Here is a 20,766-nt window from a genome sequence, read left to right on the forward strand (position 1 = left end):
AAGCATGGATGCCATGACACTCAGATGTCCTACTGAATTTATTTGCTACACTGATCCCCAAAATTTGGAAGCTTTGAGGCACGAGAGCTAGGAAGAGAAAGGGGACATTTGCTGCAAAGTGGGAGGATGGTCATTAAGTAATGTGTTTGATTGGAAACAGAATTGGCAGCTGGAGAACCTGGGAGGGATTATGGAGATGGATGTCAATTCTGCAGCATCTTTGTGGTTGCAGAGTGGCCAAATAAATCCTGTCCTTCTCCCCCACTAGCAGTACTCTGAAAAACATTCAGCAGTTTTTGTCACCTTTAGCTGTCAGGATTCCAGAGCCCTTGAAAATCAAGTTCACAACTATTACATTTAAATGGCCTCCAAACTCTGCGGAATGATGACTCAGGGCTAAGGATTTTAAACCATAATTTTGGAGTTTCTGACGTTTGTTTCCTCACCTCTGAACTCCAATGTGGGACTGGGCTCCTGTAGATCAGCACCTTGCATTACAGTCTGTACTTGCTTTGCAGTTACTAATTCTCATTCCTCAGGGAGTTGCTAATTGTCGTGTTGCAAGATTTGTCTTACCAGGTCTCAAATGCTTTTCACGAGAGTAGCCTTCCTTCCTGAGAATGCCCACGGAGATTATTTTTCCTGAATGGTTATAGAATTATTATCGAACCCCTAAATTGAGTCTACACCAACCCCTCTGAAGAGCATCCCACCCAGACACACTTCCTGCTCTACCCATATAACCCCACTTTTTCCATGGCTAATCTAACTAGCCTACACATCCCTGGACACTATGGGCAATCTAGCATGGCCAGTCCACCTCATCTGTACATCTTTGGACTGTGGGAGGAAACCAGAGGAAACCCACACAGACGTGGGGGGAATGTGTAAACTCCACACAGACAGTTGCTTGAGGTTGGAATCGAACCCAGGCCACTCGAGCTGCGAGGCAGCAGTGCAAGCCACTGTGCCACCCTTGGTTCTTAAGTCTTTGCTGTCCCCTACTGTTGACTGTGCTGTCTGAACAAAGTCACTATCCGTGATAGTGGTTACTTGAAAATATCCCATTCTCCTATTTTGATGTGTTTAAAAGTTCACAAAATAAAGTGTTTTTTTCTCGGTTGCAGTTTAAACTCTGAGTAGAGTTGCATTCCTCAAATTTGCAATAAATTCCCAAGACATTTAACATTGCTCTCACTTTAGATCACCAATGAAATTGTGAGACAGCTGATGGAACAGAATGGTTTTTATAATCTTGAAAAACCAGGTGAATTCACGAACATTGCAGATGTCCAGTTCCTTGCTGCAATGATCCATGCAGGAGGTGGCAGAAATGACATACCACAGCGCTTGAAGAGGCATTTCTCAATTTTTAACTGCACATTGCCTTCAAATTCCTCAATTGATAAGATATTTGGTAAGAGCACGACTTCATATTAATTATCCCACCTTCTAACTTGTTTCAAATTGAGGAGAAATGTTCTTTGAATTCCGGAATATTATCGAAATTAATAAGCAAAACGTTTTGAGTTTGACATTTCTCTTTTTAGGTGTTATTGGCCTTGGCCACTATTGCAGGGAGCGGGGCTTCTCCACAACAGTGAGATCGCTGGTAACCAAATTGGTACCAATGACCCGCAAACTTTGGCAGATGACCAAAGTGAAAATGTTGCCTACTCCGGCAAAGTTTCATTACATCTTTAACCTGAGAGACCTCTCACGGATATGGCAGGGGATGTTGAATAGCACCTCAGAGGTTGTCAACGATGGAAGTGTGAGTATCATTTCAAAAGTGATCTCCTGTAAACTTACTTTCATTTTGGGCGAGGAGTACATCTCAGGACGCTGTGAATGTCCGAGCTATGCTTTTTTGACACTTGAATCTAACATAAAAACACAGATATGAAGTACAAGTTGTGAAGCTGAAATGTTCCACACGGGAACAATTTTTTAAAAAACGAATCTGCTATTGCTAAAAAGTATGTGCTGATTATAAACAATGACAGTCATTGCAAATTATTCAAGAAATTATATGTAGTGGGATTTTGTTCCAGCAATGAGATCTGAAAAACTAATCACTAGATCACTATATTTGAAATTCATGGATTTTCAAACAATCCACTTAAACTATGAAGTACAGGTTTGAAAAATGAATGTACCATTAGTTAGTCTTCTGGAATTTATTTGTGATTAGATTAGATTCCCTACAGTGGAAACAGGCCCTTCAGCCCAACCAGTCCACACCAACCCTCTGAAGACCATTTCCCTCTGACTAATGCACCTAATACTATGGACAATTTCTCATGGCTAATTCACCTGACGTGTACATCTTTGGATTGTGGGAGGAAACCGGAGCACCCAGAGGGGACCCACACAGACACGGGGAGAATGTGCAAACTCCACGCAGACAGTCGCCTGAGACTGGAATTGAACCTGGGATCCTGGTGCTGTGAGACAGCAGTGCTAACCACTGAGCCACTGTGCCGCCCCAAATTTACCATGATTTTTTGAATTTAATTACAGTACTCTGATTCAAATCATTGCTGCTCAGATGTGATTTATTTGATATCGTGGTACGGAGATAATGCAGCAGCAGTAGTCTAGTATTGCAAGTGTAAACTTTGCACCGCAAACCTCACCTACTCCTTATGTTGATTTTGAACAGACACCTCTTCTCTGTTGGATGTGTACCAATAGATCATTTCATGCCACTGTATACTGAAATGAAGAAAGTGGAGTAGCTTGAACCAGAATGAGTAACTTGTAAACATGTTCTGTTATCTCACAAACACTAACAGATAGCACTTTGAATGCAGATTACACTTTAAGCAATTTAATCTGAAGTATACTAATCTGAGCAACAGAAGCAAACCTCAATGATTATGCTCTTAGTATTATGATTTTCGCAAAGGTGAATTTAAGAAAATGATCATTATAAGTGGAAATCATTAAAAATAAATTTCACTTTATTAATTTGCATTTACTTGCTCATAAATTATTTGCTTTCTGTTGTATATTTAGGTGACTCTAAAACTGTGGAAGCATGAGTGCAGATGCGTTATATCTGATCGTTTTACCACCCAAGAGGATGTGGCTTGGTTTGACAAAACTTTAGCCAAAGTAGTTGAGAAAGAACTTCAGGAGAAAGCTCTGGCAGCAGTTGATGTCGGAGTTAATGCTTATTTTGTTGACTTCTTACGAGATGCACCTGAGTGCACAGGTAATGAAGATGTGAAACATGTAAAAGCTGGTTCATCAAGCCTATGCCATACTCACCATGAATCCCACTAAACCCCAACCTCAAATCGCTGCACTAGCATGCAAGCAACCAGCCAGCCACACAATCTCCTGAGTGAGGCAAAGATACAGAGGAAGCAAAGCCAAGACCAATTAAGAAAAAAGGTCTCTCAAAGTCATCTTGCAATCAACCTAGAAGAGTGTGGTGACTAGGAGAAACACACCTCCTAATGCTCAGCTCACTAAACATACTTGTGTCGACTAGGCTCAAATGCACCCAGTTCCTTTTTGAATGTTTGCAGTGGATTTGCACGTATTACATGCATTAAACGAATTGTTCCTTGATTGAACAATTTCCTTTGAGAAAACATCCAATCTGTGCCTACAGAACTTATGTTTATGTCCTGGGTGGGTCCTCTTGAATCTATCTGAAATAACACAGTCACTTAGACCAAATTTAATCTTTAAATAATTTAAGGAACATAATTAAATTTCCTTATCCAAGTCAATTAGGATAACTAACTCTAATGCTTATAAGCTAAGTATTGACCTAGTCCTCTGAGCCTTTCAGAAAAGGTTATGCAGACTTGAAACCCACAGCCTTAGCCTTTGACCATCCCAGCCAATATCACCCAGAAGAAGAAGAATCCAAACATGAGACATAATTAAAATCTTTTGCAAGAAAAAAAATACTTTTTGTTTCACCCTGATGGTGTATATTTGCTTTCACAAATATGAACAGCAGAATTGAAATGTACAGTGCAGTAACTGAAAAATGCATTTCACATGGAAAGAAAGGGTTGCATCTGTTACATTGTATTTCTGCCTTATCTCCAACCAAGACTTTGAGTGTCAGAGATCTGGGTATTGGAACAGATCATTTCATCATTTATGCCTCTGGACCTCAAATAGACTCAGCATTTGGTTGGTGGAGGTATTTGTAGAGATTTAGAACATAGAACATAGAACAATACAGCACAGAACAGGCCCTTCGGCCCACGATGTTGTGCCGAACATTTGTCCTATCTTAAGCACCCATCCATGTATCTATCCAATTGCCGCTTAAAGGTCGCCAATGATTCTGACTCTGCCACTCCCACAGGCAGCGCATTCCATGACCCCACCACTCTCTGGGTAAAGAACCTACCCCTGACATCCCCCTATTCCTTCCACCCTTCACCCTAAATTTATGTCGCCTTGTAACACTCTGTTGTACCCGGGGAAAAAGTTTCTGACTGTCTACTCTATCTATTCCTCTGATCATCTTATAAACCTCTATCAAGTCACCCCTCATCCTTCGCCGTTCCAACGAGAAAAGACCGAGAACTCTCAACCTATCCTCGTACGACCTATTCTCCATTCCAGGCAAATCTTCTCTGCACCCTCTCCAAAGCTTCCACACCTTTCCTAAAGTGAGGCGACCAGAACTGCACACAGTACTCCAAATGTGCCTAACCAAAGTCCTGTACAGTTGCAACATCACTTCACGACTCTTGAATTCAAGAGTCTGCTAATGAACGATAATACTCCATAGACCTTCTTACAAACTCTATCCACCTGAGTGGCAACCTTCAAAGATCTATGTACATAGACCCCAAGATCCCTCTGTTCCTCCAACCTCACTAAGAACCCTACTGTTAACCCTGTATTCTGCATTCTTATTTGTTCTTCCAAAATGGACAACCTCACACGTGGCAGGGTTGAACTCCATCTGCCACTCCTCAGCCCAGCTCTGCATCATATCTAAGTCCCTCTGCAGCCGACAACAGCCCTCCTCACTGTCCACAACTCCACCTATCTTCGTATCATCTGCAAATTTACTGACCCACCCTTCGACTCCCTCATCTAAGTCATTAATAAAAATTACAAACAGCAGAGGACCCAGAACTGATCCCTGCGGAACTCCACTTGTAACTGGGCTCCAGGCTGAATATTTACCATCTACCACCACTCTCTGCCTTCGACCGGTTAGCCAGTTTTCTATCCAATTGGCCAAATTTCCCTCTATCCATGCCTCCTGACTTTCCGCATAAGCCTACCATGGGGAACCTTATCAAATGCCTGACGAAAATCCATGTATACTGCTCTACCCTCATCCACATGCTTGGTCACCACCTCAAAGAATTCAATAAGACTTGTAAGGCAAGACCTACCCTCCACAAATCCGTGCTGGCTGTCCCTAATCAAGCAGTGTCTTTCCAGATACTCATAAATCCTATCCCTCAGTACCCTTTCCATTACTTTGCCTACCACAGAAGTAAGACTAACAGGCCTGTAAAAGGTGTCTGGATGTGTTTAGAGGGATATGGGTTAAATGCTGGCAAATGGGACTAGGACAGATTAGGATGTCTGGTCAGCGTAGAGGAATTGAACTGAAAGGTTTTGTTCTGTGTTCGTCATTCTCATGTTTCTCACATATGCATAAAATGCCTTGGGGTTATCCTTGATCCTATCCGCCAAAGATTTTTCATGCCCTCTCTTAGCTCTCCTAATGACTTTCTTCAGCTCCCTTCTGGCTATCCTGTATCCCTCCAATGCTCTGTCTGAACCTTGTTTCCTCAACCTTATGTAAGTTTCCTTCTTCCTCTTTACAAGACATTCAACCTCCCTCATCAACCAAGGTTCCCTCACACGACCATCTCTTTCTTTCTTTTAAAAACGCTAGCTCTCCAAAAAGGGAACCCGCAGGAGCAAGGAGATGAGGGAAAAATAAAACTGACTTTTTGGGAGGCCTCAGACAACCATTACTCATTAGGTTACCTCTGCTCTACTTTCTTCCAGGCCGGGATAAGTCCAACCGGAGGAGTCAGTTCTGGCATAATTTGTGGAAAACAAGCTGGGCAGTAATAGGGGATATCAATGGGAGAACATTTTGGTCATAATTCTGTAAGATAGGTATGTGTAAGGACAAATACTGTGCAAGACTAGATGTTTTAGATTTGAAAAAATACCGATTTTAATAAACAGTTGTGATTTGGCAAACTTAGACGAGAAAAAGGTACTTAAAGGTAAGTTAATGTCAGAACAATAAGAGACATTCAAAAGGAGTAAGAGAATATTTCTACAAGGAATTGTAGGATTACTATATACAGACTTATTGCATATCAACACAAATATTGACTAATACTGGCAAGAAGGAAAGCTAAACTGAAAGCTCAATGCTGTAGAAAACCTACAAGAGTATATGATTTGGAGATGCTGGTGTTGGACTGGGGTGTACAAAGTTAAAAATCACACCATACCAGGTTATAGTCCAACAGGTTTAATTTGAAACACTAACTTTCGGAGCGCCGCTCTTTCATCAGGTGATGAAGGAGCGGCACTCCGAAAGCTAGTGCTTCCAATTAACCTGGTGTTGTGTGATTTTTAACTTAAAAGAGTGTAGACAGTGCATAGGTCAAACTAAAAAAAGAAATAGCACAAATAAGGAGAAGGCTTTAAATAATAAGGCAGGTAAAAAGCAATAGGATAGTAAAGGAAAGATACAGGCCAAGTCGACACCAAAAGGCATTGTTCTTTATGAATAATTTATGTCTGCACAAGAGAAAATGAAACGTAGGCCTTGTATAGCAGATTTATGAACGTCTGGCTTATGAATGCTCATACTTACGAACATGATCCTGTACAGGATGTAATTTTAAAGTCCCAACATACAAATGTCTCTTGTACTTATGAACGGCTACTTTATATTATCTTGCATTGTTTCCCGATTTGCGTACAAATCAACTTGCGAAAAGATGCAAGAACAACACCCGTTTGCCACCCAGGGACTGCCTGTGGTTAAATAAGAGGAATGAGAAATATTGGAAGTTACAAATGTGATGAGTGGGAAATATTAAGGAGGATTTAGCCTCTTTCCATGGGGATACATTGCCAGACCCAATTGATTAACCATCATTATCCCATTCAGTCTGGCTAGAGACTTGCTCCAGGAGGACTATTAATGTTTTCAATATTTTTAATCAACCAGTTCAGAGATGTTATAACAGATCTCTGGAGTAGGTGGGACTTGAACCCGGATGTCCTAGCCCAGAGTTAGCGACATTACCACTGCACCACAAGAATCCGAAAAAAAAATATTTTAAATAACTCATTAGGACATGTTAACACTCATAGGATAGGTAGGACATGAACCTGGACTTCTTACTCTGAGGAAGGGAGACCACCATTGCACCACAAGAACCCTTTCTTAATGTATCATTGTTTAAAAAGGGAGGAAACATTAGACTCAGTAATTACAGGCCAGCCTTTCCAACCTTGGTCATATGCAAAATCTCAAGAAACGTTTAGACAGGAAGTATAAATCATTATTTAGAAAGCCATAAATTAATATAAAATTCATCATGGATTGTTATGTGAAGCTCAAGTCTAACTATATTAAGTTTATTGAGACAATTGCAAAGAAGTATAATAGACAATAGACAATAAGTACAGGAGTAAGCCATTTGGTCCTATGCGCCAGCACCACCATTCATTATAATCATGGCTGATCATCCACAATCAGTATCCTGTTCCTGCCTTATCCCCATAACCCTTGATTCCACTATCGTTAAGAGCCCCATTCATCTCTTTCTAGAAAGTATCCAGAGACTTGGCGTCCATTGCCTTCTGGGACAGAGCATTCCATATACCCACCACTCTCTGGGTGAAGAGGTTTCTCCTCATCTCTGTTCTAAATGGCCTACCCCTTATTTTTAAACTGTGTCCTCTGGTTCGGGACTCACCCATCAGCGGGAATATGCTTCCTGCCTCCAGAGTGTCCAATCCTTTAATAATCTTGTATATCTCAATCAGATCCCTTCTCATCCTTCTAAACTCAAGTGTATACAAGCCTAGTTTCTCCAATCTTTCAATATATGATAGTCCCGCCATTCCGAGAATTGACCTCGTGAACCTACGCTGCACTCCCTGAATAGCCAGAATGTTCTTCCTCAAATTGGGAGACCAAAACTGTTCACAGTATTCCAGGTGCAGACTCACCAGGGCCCTGTACAGCTTTGCTTCTATACTCAATTCCTCTTATTATGAAGGCCAGCATGCCATTAGCTTTCTTCACTGCCTGTTGTACCTGCATGCATGCTTTCAGAGACTGATGCACAAGAACATCTCGATCTCGTTGTACTTTCCCTTTACCTAACCTGACTCCACCTAGATGGTAATCTGGCTTCCTGTTTTTGCCACCAAAGTTGATAAGCACACATTTATCCACATTAAACTGCATGCATCCATCCACTCACCTAGCCTGTCCAAGTCACCCTGTATTCTCATAACATCTTCCTCATATTTCACCATGCCACCCAGCTCTGTGTCATCAGTAAATTTGTTAATATTATTTTTAATACCTGGACCCAATATACCGGCCACTACAGTGGACAGCTGAAACTGACAACCGGAAGCGGCAGGGACAGGCCACTATAAATGCCGGAGGAAACACCACAGAAACGCTTCACAGGAGGCTCCCAAGCACTGAGGATGTCACCTAGACAGGGGACGAAACATTTGCAACAAAAATTTCCAGCTCGGCGAACAGAACCACAACAGGAATATCAATTGACTAGGCAGATGGAAAGAAATGTGAATGAAATTCGATGTGGAGTCATAGAGATGTACAGCATGGAAACAGACCCTTCGGTCCAACCCGTCCATGCCGACCAAATATCCCAACCCAATCTAGTCCCACCTGCCAGCACCCGTCCCATATCCCTGCAAACCCTTCCTATTCATATACCCATCCAAATGCCTCTTAAATGTTGCAATTGTACCAGCCTCCACCACATCCTCTGACAGCTCATTCCATATGCGTACCACCCTCTGTGTGGAAAAAAGTTGCCCCTTAGGTCTCTTTTATATCTTTCCCCTCTCACCCTAAACCTATGCCCTCTAGTTCTGGACTCCCCGACCCCAGGGAAAAGACTTTGTCTATTTATCCTATCCATGCCCCTCCTAATTTTGTAAACCTGTATATGGTCACCCCTCAGCCTCCGACGCTCCAGGGAAAACAGAGGAATGTGAGGAGAAATTTTAAGGGGAGGAATAAGACATGGGAAGATACACATTAAATGGCAGAATACTAAGAAGTGTAGAGAAAAAGAGGGACTGTCCAACGATTATGGAAGGATGCTGGACAGGTACGTAAGGTGATGTATTAATCAGCATGATGGAGTCTTGCCCGCCAATTGGAGAACTAGTCTGGAATTCCTGTCAGTGCTATGGGAAAGGCTCTTTAGAGATATAAGTTGCCCCGTTGGGCCTTCATTGACATTAAAGGCCCCAGCTGTGGAAATCTTGCCTGGCGAAAGGTTCCAGCCAATCAGAGGCAGCTGGTAGGTGTCAATTGGCTCATTAGTAGGTCTAATGGGGATCCAACTCTTGATGGCCAGGAATCCCATACCATCCCCTTCCATCCACTGACTTATTTGGAAAAGAGTTTTCAGCCATTGAGACACTGGCATAGCGCCCGTCCCACAACTCAGTGCACTCAGCTGCCATGTTTCCTGCAGTGAAAGCTTTATTAAAACCAGACTGAGAAAGCACAATAAATATGTTCCTTTATTAGCTTGGGCACAGACTATTACAATAGGGAGATTGAAATAAAAATGTACAATGCACTAGCTCAGCCACAGTTGGAGTACACCTTGGGTGGCACGGTGGCACAGTGGTTAGCATTGCTGCCTCACAGTGTCGGAGACCTGTGTTCAATTCCCACCTCAGGCAACTGTCTGTGTGGAGTTTGCATATTCTCCCTGTGTCTGCGTGGATTTCCTCCGGGTGCTCCGGCCTCCTCCCACAGTCCAAAGATGTGCAGGTTAGGTGAATTGGCCACACTAAATTGCCCGTAGTGTTGGGTGAAGGGGTATAATGTAAGGAAATAGGTCTGGGTGGGTTGCTCTTCGGAGGGTCAGTGTGGACTTGTTGGGCCAAAGGGCCTGCGTCCACACTGTAAGTAATCTAATCTAGTCTGGTTCTGATCACCCTATTACAGGAAAGGTGTGGTAGCACTAGAGGTAATTTAGGTGGATGTTGCCAGGCATCAAAAATTTTAGCTGCTGTGAATTTTTGTGCAGGTTATGTTTGTTTTTTTATTTGGATTATAGAGGAGACACAGGGTGATTTAATGGAGATGCATAAATTTATGAGGGCCCGAGGTAGATCGGATAGGAAGGATCCATTTCCTCTAGCATAAAGAGGTCAGTAAACAGGGGCCATAGTTTTAAAATAACTGGCAGAAGGAATTTAGGGGAATTGATCTGAAATTTATTCACCCAACAGGGCAATGGTTGTCTGGAACACACTGCCTGAAATGATGATAGAGGCAGAAACTCTCATTGTATTTAAAAAAAAAATGTAGTTTGATATAAACTTGAATGATGTAATTTACATGGCTGTAGAAAGTAGGTTTTGGCTGAATAGCTCTTTTTTGGGTTGGCACAGACATGATGGATTGAATGGCATTCTGTGATCTGAATTTTATGTGTTCATATGTACTGGGCTTTCCAACTACTGTCAATGCTGTAATGCACCCTAGATGATAAAAGTATGCACTAATTAAGTTGATTTATGTGACCTCAGGCCATAGCAGAAGCTTTGTGGTCAGCATATGTCCTGAGCAAAAGCAGCTCTACACTGAGATACAATTCTTCCTTCAATTTTAGGAAGCCAAGGTACATCTTGAGCGTGGAACCATTAGGATTCCTGGGTTTTAGTCGCTTAATGTTGCTTTCAGGACCTAATATGGAAAATGAAACTACCAAATGTGTTTAAGTTTATACATTCATAAGATGAAATCTTTTGCTTCAGGAGATGAACCAGAGGATATAGATGTGGAAATGCCAAAGATTTATGAGCCCATTGGAAGTTTTGATCACCTGAAGAATCGACTAAATATGTTTTTGCAGCAGTACAATGACAGCATCCGAGGGGCAGGATTGGACATGGTCTTTTTTAAGGATGCCATGACTCACTTAGTGAAGGTAAAATTATTAACAGAAAGTAATTGAGATTTTTTGAAGTGGCAGTAGATAGCTACAGAAAGATTAATTATTGAATTTGAAGCAGGTGATATGCATTAAATTGAAATAAATTAATAAATGATGAGAAATGATATGGAATAGTTGAAATATAGACACAGACAAATAAACATCGCTGGAACATAGGAGTATAGGAATCAGTTGAGGCCATTAAGTCTGTTGAGCGTGCTCCACCATTTAATATAATCATGCCTGGTCAAATACTTCAATATCTTTTTAGCAACATTATCCCCAGAACCCTTTATGCCATTGGTAATTTATCAACCTCTTGTGGAGTCATATAGTCATACAGCACAGAAGCAGTTCCAAATTATCCATGTTGACTAGGTTTCCCAAATTAAACTATTCCCTTTTGACAGCACTAGACCCATATCCCTCTAAACTTTTCCTATTCATGTATCTGTACAAATTCCTTGTAAATTTTGTAATTGTATCTGCATCTACCACTTCCTCTGGCAGTTCATTCCATCATCGTGGTTTTGGGTATGTTCTCGGAGCTGGGAAGTTGGTTTGCAGATGTTTTGTCCCCTGTTTGGGGGCCCCTTCAGTGCTTTGGAGCCACCTGTGAAGCGCTGCTGTACTGTGTCTCTTCCAGGGTTGATTTGGTTCCATTTCTGCTGCTTCCAGTTGCTGGTTCCAGTTGTTTGTTATAGTGGTCGGTATATTTGGTCTAGGTCAATGTGCTTGTTGATTTGAGTCCGTGGATGAGTGCCATGCTGCTAGAAATTCTCTGGCTGTCCTCTTTCTGGCTTGTCCTGTGATTGTTGTGTTGTCCCAGTCAAATTTGTGGTCCTTGTCATCTGTATGTATGGCTAGTAGGGACAGCTGGTCGTGGCATTTAGTGGCTAGTTGGTGTTGGTGGATGCAGATTGCAAGTTGACTGCCTGTTTGTCTTAGATACTGTTTCATGCAGTCTTTGCATGGAATCTTATAAATTACATTTGTCTTGCACATGATGGATATAGGGTCTTTTGTCCTGGTGAGTTGTTGTCTGAGCATGGCTGTCAGTTTATGGGCTGTCATGGATCCCAGTGGTTGGAGAAGTCTAGCTGTCAGTTCCAAGATGCTTTTTTATGTAAGGTAGCATGGTTAGTGAGTTAGGTTGTGACATGTCCTGGTCACGTTGTTTGTCTGTTAGGCAGCTGTTGATGAACTTACAGGGGTATCCATTCTTGGTTAATACTCTGTAGCGGTGCTCTTCTTCTTCCCTTCATAGGTCAGGAGTGCTGCAGTGTGTTCTAGCCCTTTTGAACAGGGACCGATTGCAGCTTCTCTTGTGTGTGTTTGGATGATTGCTGTTGGAATTCAGGACCTGGTAGGTGAGTGTGGCTTTCCTGTACGCTTTTGTGGTGCGTTCACCATTCTGTGTTCTTTGTACCATCAAATCCAGGAATGGAAGTTGGTAGTTGGTTTCCTTCTCTCTCGTAAATATGATCCATGTGGGTAAGGTGTTGATGGTCCAGTGTGTGTTCTCGATTTATGTTCTCTTTATGATAACAAAAGTGTCATCTACGTATCTGATCGAGAGTTTGTGTTGGATTTGTGGGAGGGCTGTTTGTTCCTATCTTTGCATCACTGCTTTTGCTATGAGCCCAGGGATGGGTGGGTCCATTGGTGTTCCATTGATCTGTTCATCTATTTGAATGTTGAATATGAAGTGTGTCGTCCAGCACAGGTCTAGTAGCTTGAGTATGCAGTCCTTGTTGATAGGTTCCCCATCGTGTTGTCTGTTTTGTTTGTCCAGGAAGTTGGTTATTATCTCTCTGGCTAGGGTTTTCTCAATTGAAGTGATCAGTTGCATTACATCAAATGAGACCATTGCTTTGTCCTCATCTATGCTTATGTTCTTGTCTAGGAATTCCTGTGCTGATTGTTGGAGTGTTTGGATCCACTGATTAGATGTTTTTGTTGGAGTTCATTCCATATATGAATCACCCTCTGTGTGATAAAGTTGCCCATCAGGTTCCTTTTAAATCTTTCTCCTCTCACCATAAAATGATGCTTTCTAATTTTGAACTCTCCAACCCTAGAGAGAAGACCTTTGCAATTCATGTTTCCTATTTTCCTCGTGATTTTGTAAACCTCTGTACAGTCATCCAACAACCTCCTAAGCTCCAGGGAGAAAGAAAACTCAGCCTATATAGCCTCTCTTTATGACTGAAACCCTCTAGAGTTGGAGATATTCTTGTAAATCTTTGCTGCACCCTTTCCAATTTAATAATATCCTTCCAATAGCAGAGCAACCACAACTGTACACAGTGGCCAAAAGTGGCCTCACCAAGGTCCTGTATAGCTCAACATGATGCCCCACCTCCTATACTCAATACTCTGACCAGTAAAGCCAAGCATGTCAAATGTCATTTTCATCATCCTGTCTATCTGTGACGCCACTTTCAAGGAACTATATATGTGAACCCCTGGGTCTCTCAGTTCAACAACGCTCCCCAGGGCCCTACCATTAACTGTGTAAGTCCTGCCCTTGTTTGTCCTACCAAAAAGTAATACCTCACATTTATCTAAATTAAACTGCATCTGGCACTCCTCAGCTCACTAGCCCAGCTCATCTTAGATAGCCTTCTTCTTTGTCCACTCTACATGCAGAACCTTGTTGAAGCCCTTGCTAAAGTCCATATAGACAACATCAACTGCTCTGTCCTCATCTGTATTCTTGGTAAGGTCCTCAGAAAAACATTAGTTAAATTTGTGAGACATAAATTCTCACACACAAAGCCATGCTCACTATCTCTAATCAGTCCTTGTCTCTCCAAATGCATGTAAATCCTGTCTCTCAGAATCTCCTCAAACAACTTATCCACCATGTCTAACTCACTGGTCTCCTGTTCCCTGGAGTTCCTTGCAGCTTTTAAAAATTATCCTCCATTCCACCAGTACCTCACCCGTGGCTGTAGATGATACACATATCCCTGCCAAGAGCCCTGCAATTTCTTCCCTAGCTTCCCACGACGTCCTCGGATGCACTTGATCACCTCAAGACTTATCTACCTTTATGCTTTATAAAAATTCCAGCACATCATCTTCTGTAATGTGGACTGTTTAAATATACTTCTTTAAGTATACTCAAAGTCTCAGCTTCCACAGTCTCTGAGTGGAGAATTCTGAAGATTCACAAGCCTCTGAGTGAAAAAAATCTCTTTTCATCTCAGGCCTAAATGGCCTTCCTCTTCTTTTTAAGCCATGATGTGGAGGTGCTGGTGTTGGACTTGGGTGGACAAGTTCAGAAGTCACATGACGCCAGGTTATAATCCAACAGATTTATTTGAAATCACCAACTTGCTCCTTCGCCTGCCACTCTGAAATCTTATGATTTCAAATAAACCTGTTGGAGTATTACCTGGTGTCATGTGACTTCGGATTTTATTTTTAAAACTGCCCTGCCTCATTCTCCTTAGTCAGGGGAAACATCTTACGTGCATCTGCCTTGTCCAACCCTTTATCTGTTATGTAGGTTTCAATGAGATTACCTTTCGTTCTTTGAAACTGCAGAGAATGTAGGCCCATTTTGGCCAACCTCTCTGCATAGAACAGTCCCACCATCTGGGAACAGTCTAGTGAATCTTCATTGTATTCCCTCCACAGCAATTGTATCTTTCCAGATGTAAGGAAACTGGGAGTTTCCCATTTGAAGTTAATGAATGGTCGTGAGTAAGTTTCATAGTGCTATTCCTGCCACGGCAGAGGGCAAGTTACATTACTCAATCATACACTTTTTACTGTTTTTTTGTGTAGATGAGATTTTAGGCATGTTACTGAGGTAATCATAGTCATCCTTTAGTGCCCCAGTGCCACAAGCTGCCTCCCTCTCCTTCCGCTCTATGAAGCAAATTAAATCGCACACATTGGGATGCCTATAATTCAGTTCTAATGAACTTGTGCAATAAGGAAATGGAAATGACATCGAAGGTACTTGACTCCGTATCAGTACTAAAAACCTTGTATCGATTCATCTAATTCCTAACTGTTCCTCACCTCCAAAACACATGTTTTAAACTCTCAAATCAAGGCAGAATTTGGCCAAGGCAAGTCTGATGATGGTGTAAGGTTGGTGATTTTCTGATGCAAGGTCTGGCAAGAATGTGTACACAATACATTCATTGGTTTATATCAAAAAGTGAAATAGTTCAACATATGAGTTAGTTTGTCCTAATTAAAATACATTGCAATCATGTTTGCAGTTTTCCATTTTGATTTAGCGGTAGCACCTTTTTTTTGACTCAGTAGGTTGTCGAGTCAAACCCCACTCCAGAGACCAAAGTGCATAGTCCTGGCTGACACTCGAGCAGAGTACTATAGTAGAGAGAGAGTCGTAATGTTTCAAGGTACCATCTTTCAAATAAGATGTTAATCCAAAGCTCTGTCTCAGTTGTAGAGCAAAAGAACTCAGAGTACTATTAAACTAAAGGTAGACAGTGCTTCCAGTGTTCTGTCCAGCATTTTTCACTCAGCATATCTAGGTCAGACTATCATTAATGATTGCCTCAGTAATATTTTGCAGATCTTCTTATGCACTAATTACATGCTTTTTTTTCCTTATCTTTGAGACACTGTGGAAAATCATGATGCTGTCAGAACTATATGCAGTACAAATGCAAGTGATCCCAATCTTGGGAACACCAGGAATCATCCATGCTGACCTCTGCAATTAGTTCACTTATCTTTGCTCTTGTGTGTAGGATCAAAGAATTTTACTACACAGAAGGGTGCCTTTCAGCCTTCTGAAATGACAATTCTACATCCTCTGCACAGATGCTGCCAGACCTGAGTTTTTCCAGCAATTTCTATTTTTGTTTCTGATTTCCAGCATCCATAGTACTTTTTGTTGTTCAGCCTAATGCACTTGTGTAATTTATCCAATTTAGACCTGTACCCGTGCTTTGTATTTATAACCCTGAAAATTGGACCTCTTTAAGTACATAGTCGAAGAGTGTGGTGCTGGAAAAGCACAGCCGGTCAGGCAGCATCTCAGGAGCATAAAAGTTGACATTTCAAGCATAAGCCTGATGAAGGGCTTAAGTCTGAAATGTCGATTCTCTTGCTCAACGGATGCTGCCTGACCTGCTGTGCTTTTCCAGCACCACACTCTTCGATTCTGATCTTCAGCATCTGCAGTCCTCACTTCCTCCTCTTTAAGTATATGCCTTTGAAAGTTCCTTTGGGTTATGCTTCCACCACACTTTCAAATAGTGTGTTCCTTATCTTAGCAACCTTCTTAGGCAGCAAGTAGAGCACACAACATTTGTATTTTTCTGTCCAGAAGAAGGGCATTCTTGCTGAACTTGTACATAAAACAACTTATTTAAATTGTTTACTTTGTCACTAGATTTCACGCATTATTCGTACACCTCGTGGGAATGCATTGCTTGTTGGAGTAGGTGGGTCAGGCAAGCAAAGTTTGACTAAATTGGCATCCTTTATTGCGGGATATAAGACATTCCAAATCACACTAACAAGGTAAGGTACAAGCATTTCTAATTGCCCTTTCATCATTTATTTGAATATTTACTCCTTCAAGAGGTACAATATGCTGATAAGACAATAATAATCAGTAAGGATGAAATATTTGAGAATCATTAGAAAGTAATATTCAGCAGCTTTATGATTTCTGATTTTGTTAGCTTAAAACTTCAAAATGTGCGTGGTGTAGATTTGAAAAGAGCAATATCTTTTCTGATTTGCTTGTATATAAATAATGGTGAATTTTAGCTCTGTTTATCTCATGGTTTTATAACTAAATAGAACTTAAAGTTAAGTGACAATTTTGTCAAATTTGTGTTCAAAATTCAAATGTTTCTGTGTACATAATTTTAGGACATCACTCTGTGCTGGCATATAACGAAATTAATATTTTAACCCTTAAAAAGAGGAGGATGCAATGCTATTAATAAGCCTGTTGAGCGTTATTGTGTTGATTGAGTGATTTGCTTTAGCTTAATACCTAGATGTTTCATAATTTAGTATTTCTTTAAAAGAAGCTGATTGTTTTCCTTAACCTTCTTTCAGATCATACAATAGTTCGAACCTGATGGAAGATTTGAAGGTTTTATACAAAACTGCAGGTCACCAAGGCAAGGGAGTGACTTTTATATTTACAGATAATGAGATCAAAGACGAATCTTTTCTTGAATACATGAACAATGTTTTATCATCTGGAGAGGTAAATTAATTATCATTTGGACATTAAGGAATAAATATGATGTGTATGGTGCTTGAATATAATATGATATGACGTAGCTTACAAAATATTACTGTTTAGTATCTACTCTGCAAATAATTCATTCATGTTTCAATTTTCAAGACTGATGCACAACTTAAAATAATATATTTAATTCTGTACAAAGTGTATCTTTGTGACCAAAGGTACATTTGTAACAAAAATAAATGGGAAATCTGCTGATGTTTCGTACAGATAACATGCTTCTAGCTTTATTACACTGAGGCTGCTAATCTTGAGAAGTTGGCTTTCCTTTCCTGTAAACTTGCTAACCATTACCTCTTCGTACAAAGTCAACTGAAGTCTGCATTTTAGTCGCATTCTATCCCGTAGGTTTTGATGTATAAGATAAACATGGACCTATCATCTAATGAGTAAAGTTCATGCACAACTAAAATTCTAATATTTGAGTCACACCTCTGAAGCATCTAATCCAAATGGTTCCTTAACAAAAAAATTACTACTTAAGTTCGCTAATGGAGAAGTTTCTGGATTAAATAATTTCACCTGCCATAGGATGGTTAGGATTAGGGTTTATTTAATCGAAATCCTATCATGTGAACCTCTCATGTAATGTGACATACTAGGTGTATTGCTCACAGAGTAGATCTTAGATTTTGATTCCAGTTACAGAATGAAATGGATATCATGCATTGTACCATTACAATTTCTTCAATACCAATACGAGTGGTGAGTATTTTAGAGGGCAACATGGTGGTCCAGTGGTTAGCACTGCTGCCTCACAGCACCAGGGACCTGGGTTTGATTCCACCCTTAGGCAACTGTCTGTGTGGAGTTTGCACATTCTCCCCATGTATAACAGAATAATTGTAAAGTGACATTTGATGAACTCCTGGTTCTATTTCTTATTTTCTAATTCAATATTTGCTGATATTGTCAGCTTTATATTTATTACTTTCATCCTAGGTCTCTAACCTATTTGCTCGAGATGAGTTGGATGAGGTGACAAGTGACCTTGTATCTGTAATGAAGAAGGAATACCCTCGCAGGCCACCAACTGGTGAAAACCTCTATGACTTTTTTATGAGTCGAGTTCGTCAAAATCTTCACGTAGTACTCTGCTTTTCACCAGTGGGAGAGAAGTTCCGAAATCGAGCGCTGAAGTTTCCAGCCCTTATTTCAGGCTGCACCATGGACTGGTTCAGTCGCTGGCCAAAAGATGCTCTTATTGCAGGTGACTCTGGCTTTAATAGAGAAAGTCAAAAAAGTTATTCTTCATCCAAAATTCCATTTGGTTAAAGTTTACAAAGATTATTTTAAGTAACTATTTAGTCAGTATTGTAGAGCAGGAAAGGAAATTTTCTGATGGTGGACGTTTGGTCTGAGCACTGAAGGTGATTCATTTTTTTTAAACCAGACTTCAAATGTGCTAATGTGTGACATAAACTAATGGAGGCATGAATTTGAATTTCACCGGCTGCATCTCCCCCAAGTTTATCTCTCAATATGGTCTGCATTATTCCAGTAGTTTACTTTCATTTATTAACACACTGTTTGTAATCATTGACATCATTATTATCATTATCGTAATTACTACTATGATGTCCATCTTGTCACCCACCCTCCCCACAACCCAAATGCACACGCACACCTAAATCTCATGAAAGAGACTTTCTGGAACTCTGACAGAGCCTTGTCTCATTCACTTGAGTTCATCACCAGGGTCATAGTGATGTAACATGCCTAGAGTAGTTCTACACTTCTGCACACCATCTGATACATGATAGGTATGGCTGTCCCAAAACCATGTCACAATCAAATTTGGTCTCACTTCTTAGCTCAAGTTAAATCACACCTTCCTGATCCTCCTGAATGTCTCTTCAGGTGTTCTGTTTATATCAGATCTTAGTTTATCTGTTTCACTGATGCCATGCCTTCTGACTTCCCTGTTCATTTTTGCTGTGACTGTAAAGTTGACAGGATTTTTGCCCTGTATCAAAGGTTGCGCCCCATCTTCTACTCTTTGCTTTGGCTTTTCTCGAGCTGTTTTACTTTCTCGTGTCCTTGAGGGGTAATGTTTGATTTGAGGTTATGTTATGAAACTGAAACATCCATTTTCAAGTTCGTCCCCACTAACAGTTCTGTGGTGTTACTCTGTAATTGAGTAAAGGTAATTCTCACTTTGGATACTTACATGTCAGTGACTTCACAGTCTTGACTGGCCTGTGCATCTCTCCATTCGACTGAGGATGGAATGGAGAACCTATCACTGGGTTGATGTCTGTCTCCAAAGTGAACTTCCTGAAATTCTCATCAACTAACTGTGTTCCATTGTTTGATATTAATTTTGCCGGGAAACCAGGTCTCACAAAGATCCTTTTCATTGCTCTGATCACTGGGTTGGCTGTAATTGTTTGAAGTGTTGCTGCTTCAGTACATTTTGCATAATAGTTGATGAGGACTAAATACATCTTCCCTCTAAAAGTGAACAATGTGTTGTTAGCCTTTCCCATGACATTTCTGGAAATTGTTTTGAAATAATTGGCTCAGGAGGTACTTGGTTCTAAATGGTGGTGGCTGGCATGACAAAATGTAATCCTGCATGTTATTTGAAGCACTTGCACAGGTTGATGCACTTTGTGATGCATAGATGTGCCTCATGGAATTTCTGTAGGACTTCCAGTGGTGGCACAGTGACTCAAGGGTTAGCACTGCTGCCTCACAGTGCTCGGGACCCGGGTTTGATTCCACCCTCGGGTGATTATCTGTGTGGAGTTTGCATATTCTCCCCATGTCTGCATGATCTCCTCTAGGTGCACCAGTTTCCTCCCACAGTCCATAGCTGTGCAGGTTAGGTGGATTGGTCATGCAAAATTGCTCATAGTGTCTGGGATGTGTAGGTTAGGTGGATTAGCTATGGGAAAGCAGGTTTATGGGGATTGGGCGGGCCTTGGGTGGTATGCTGTTAGAAGGGCTGAATGGCCTGCTTCAAAACTGTAGGGATTATGTGATTCTATGATTCTCTTCAAATCAATGTGTGGTCCTGTACCAATAAATCTTCTGCTGTTGTCAAGTGTTCTTTCTGCTCATCACATTCAGCACAAAGTCTGCTGAACTATATTTTAACCACTGTTGCAGACAGAGTTGCTTGACCTTTCTGCACACATTTTTGAGCAGCAAAACTTTTTCTGAGTTTGAATTGAGTTTTTGTTAAAAGTATTGATCATATCATCAAATAAGACTGTACATTTTCTACAAGAATAAGATCTTTATTTTCTGCTTCATTCCCTGCTGCTCCTCAGACTGTATTCA

At 40.9% G+C, this 20,766-nt stretch overlaps 1 protein-coding gene across 1 annotated transcript in view; it reads left to right on the forward strand.

Moving 5' to 3' along the window:
- The window catches only part of dnah5 (dynein, axonemal, heavy chain 5), a 337,850-nt gene that overhangs the window by 212,547 nt on the left and 104,537 nt on the right, over positions 1 to 20,766 (forward strand). The window contains exons 49-55 of the mRNA XM_043689617.1: positions 1,204 to 1,417; positions 1,551 to 1,774; positions 3,022 to 3,220; positions 11,035 to 11,207; positions 16,603 to 16,733; positions 17,283 to 17,436; positions 18,421 to 18,688. Coding sequence (XP_043545552.1) covers positions 1,204 to 1,417; positions 1,551 to 1,774; positions 3,022 to 3,220; positions 11,035 to 11,207; positions 16,603 to 16,733; positions 17,283 to 17,436; positions 18,421 to 18,688 — 1,363 coding nt within the window. The remainder of the gene's footprint in view (positions 1 to 1,203; positions 1,418 to 1,550; positions 1,775 to 3,021; positions 3,221 to 11,034; positions 11,208 to 16,602; positions 16,734 to 17,282; positions 17,437 to 18,420; positions 18,689 to 20,766) is intronic.

The sequence above is a fragment of the Chiloscyllium plagiosum genome, chromosome 5, assembly GCF_004010195.1.
Source record: "Chiloscyllium plagiosum isolate BGI_BamShark_2017 chromosome 5, ASM401019v2, whole genome shotgun sequence".
In the NCBI taxonomy this organism is placed as follows: Eukaryota; Metazoa; Chordata; class Chondrichthyes; order Orectolobiformes; family Hemiscylliidae; genus Chiloscyllium; species Chiloscyllium plagiosum.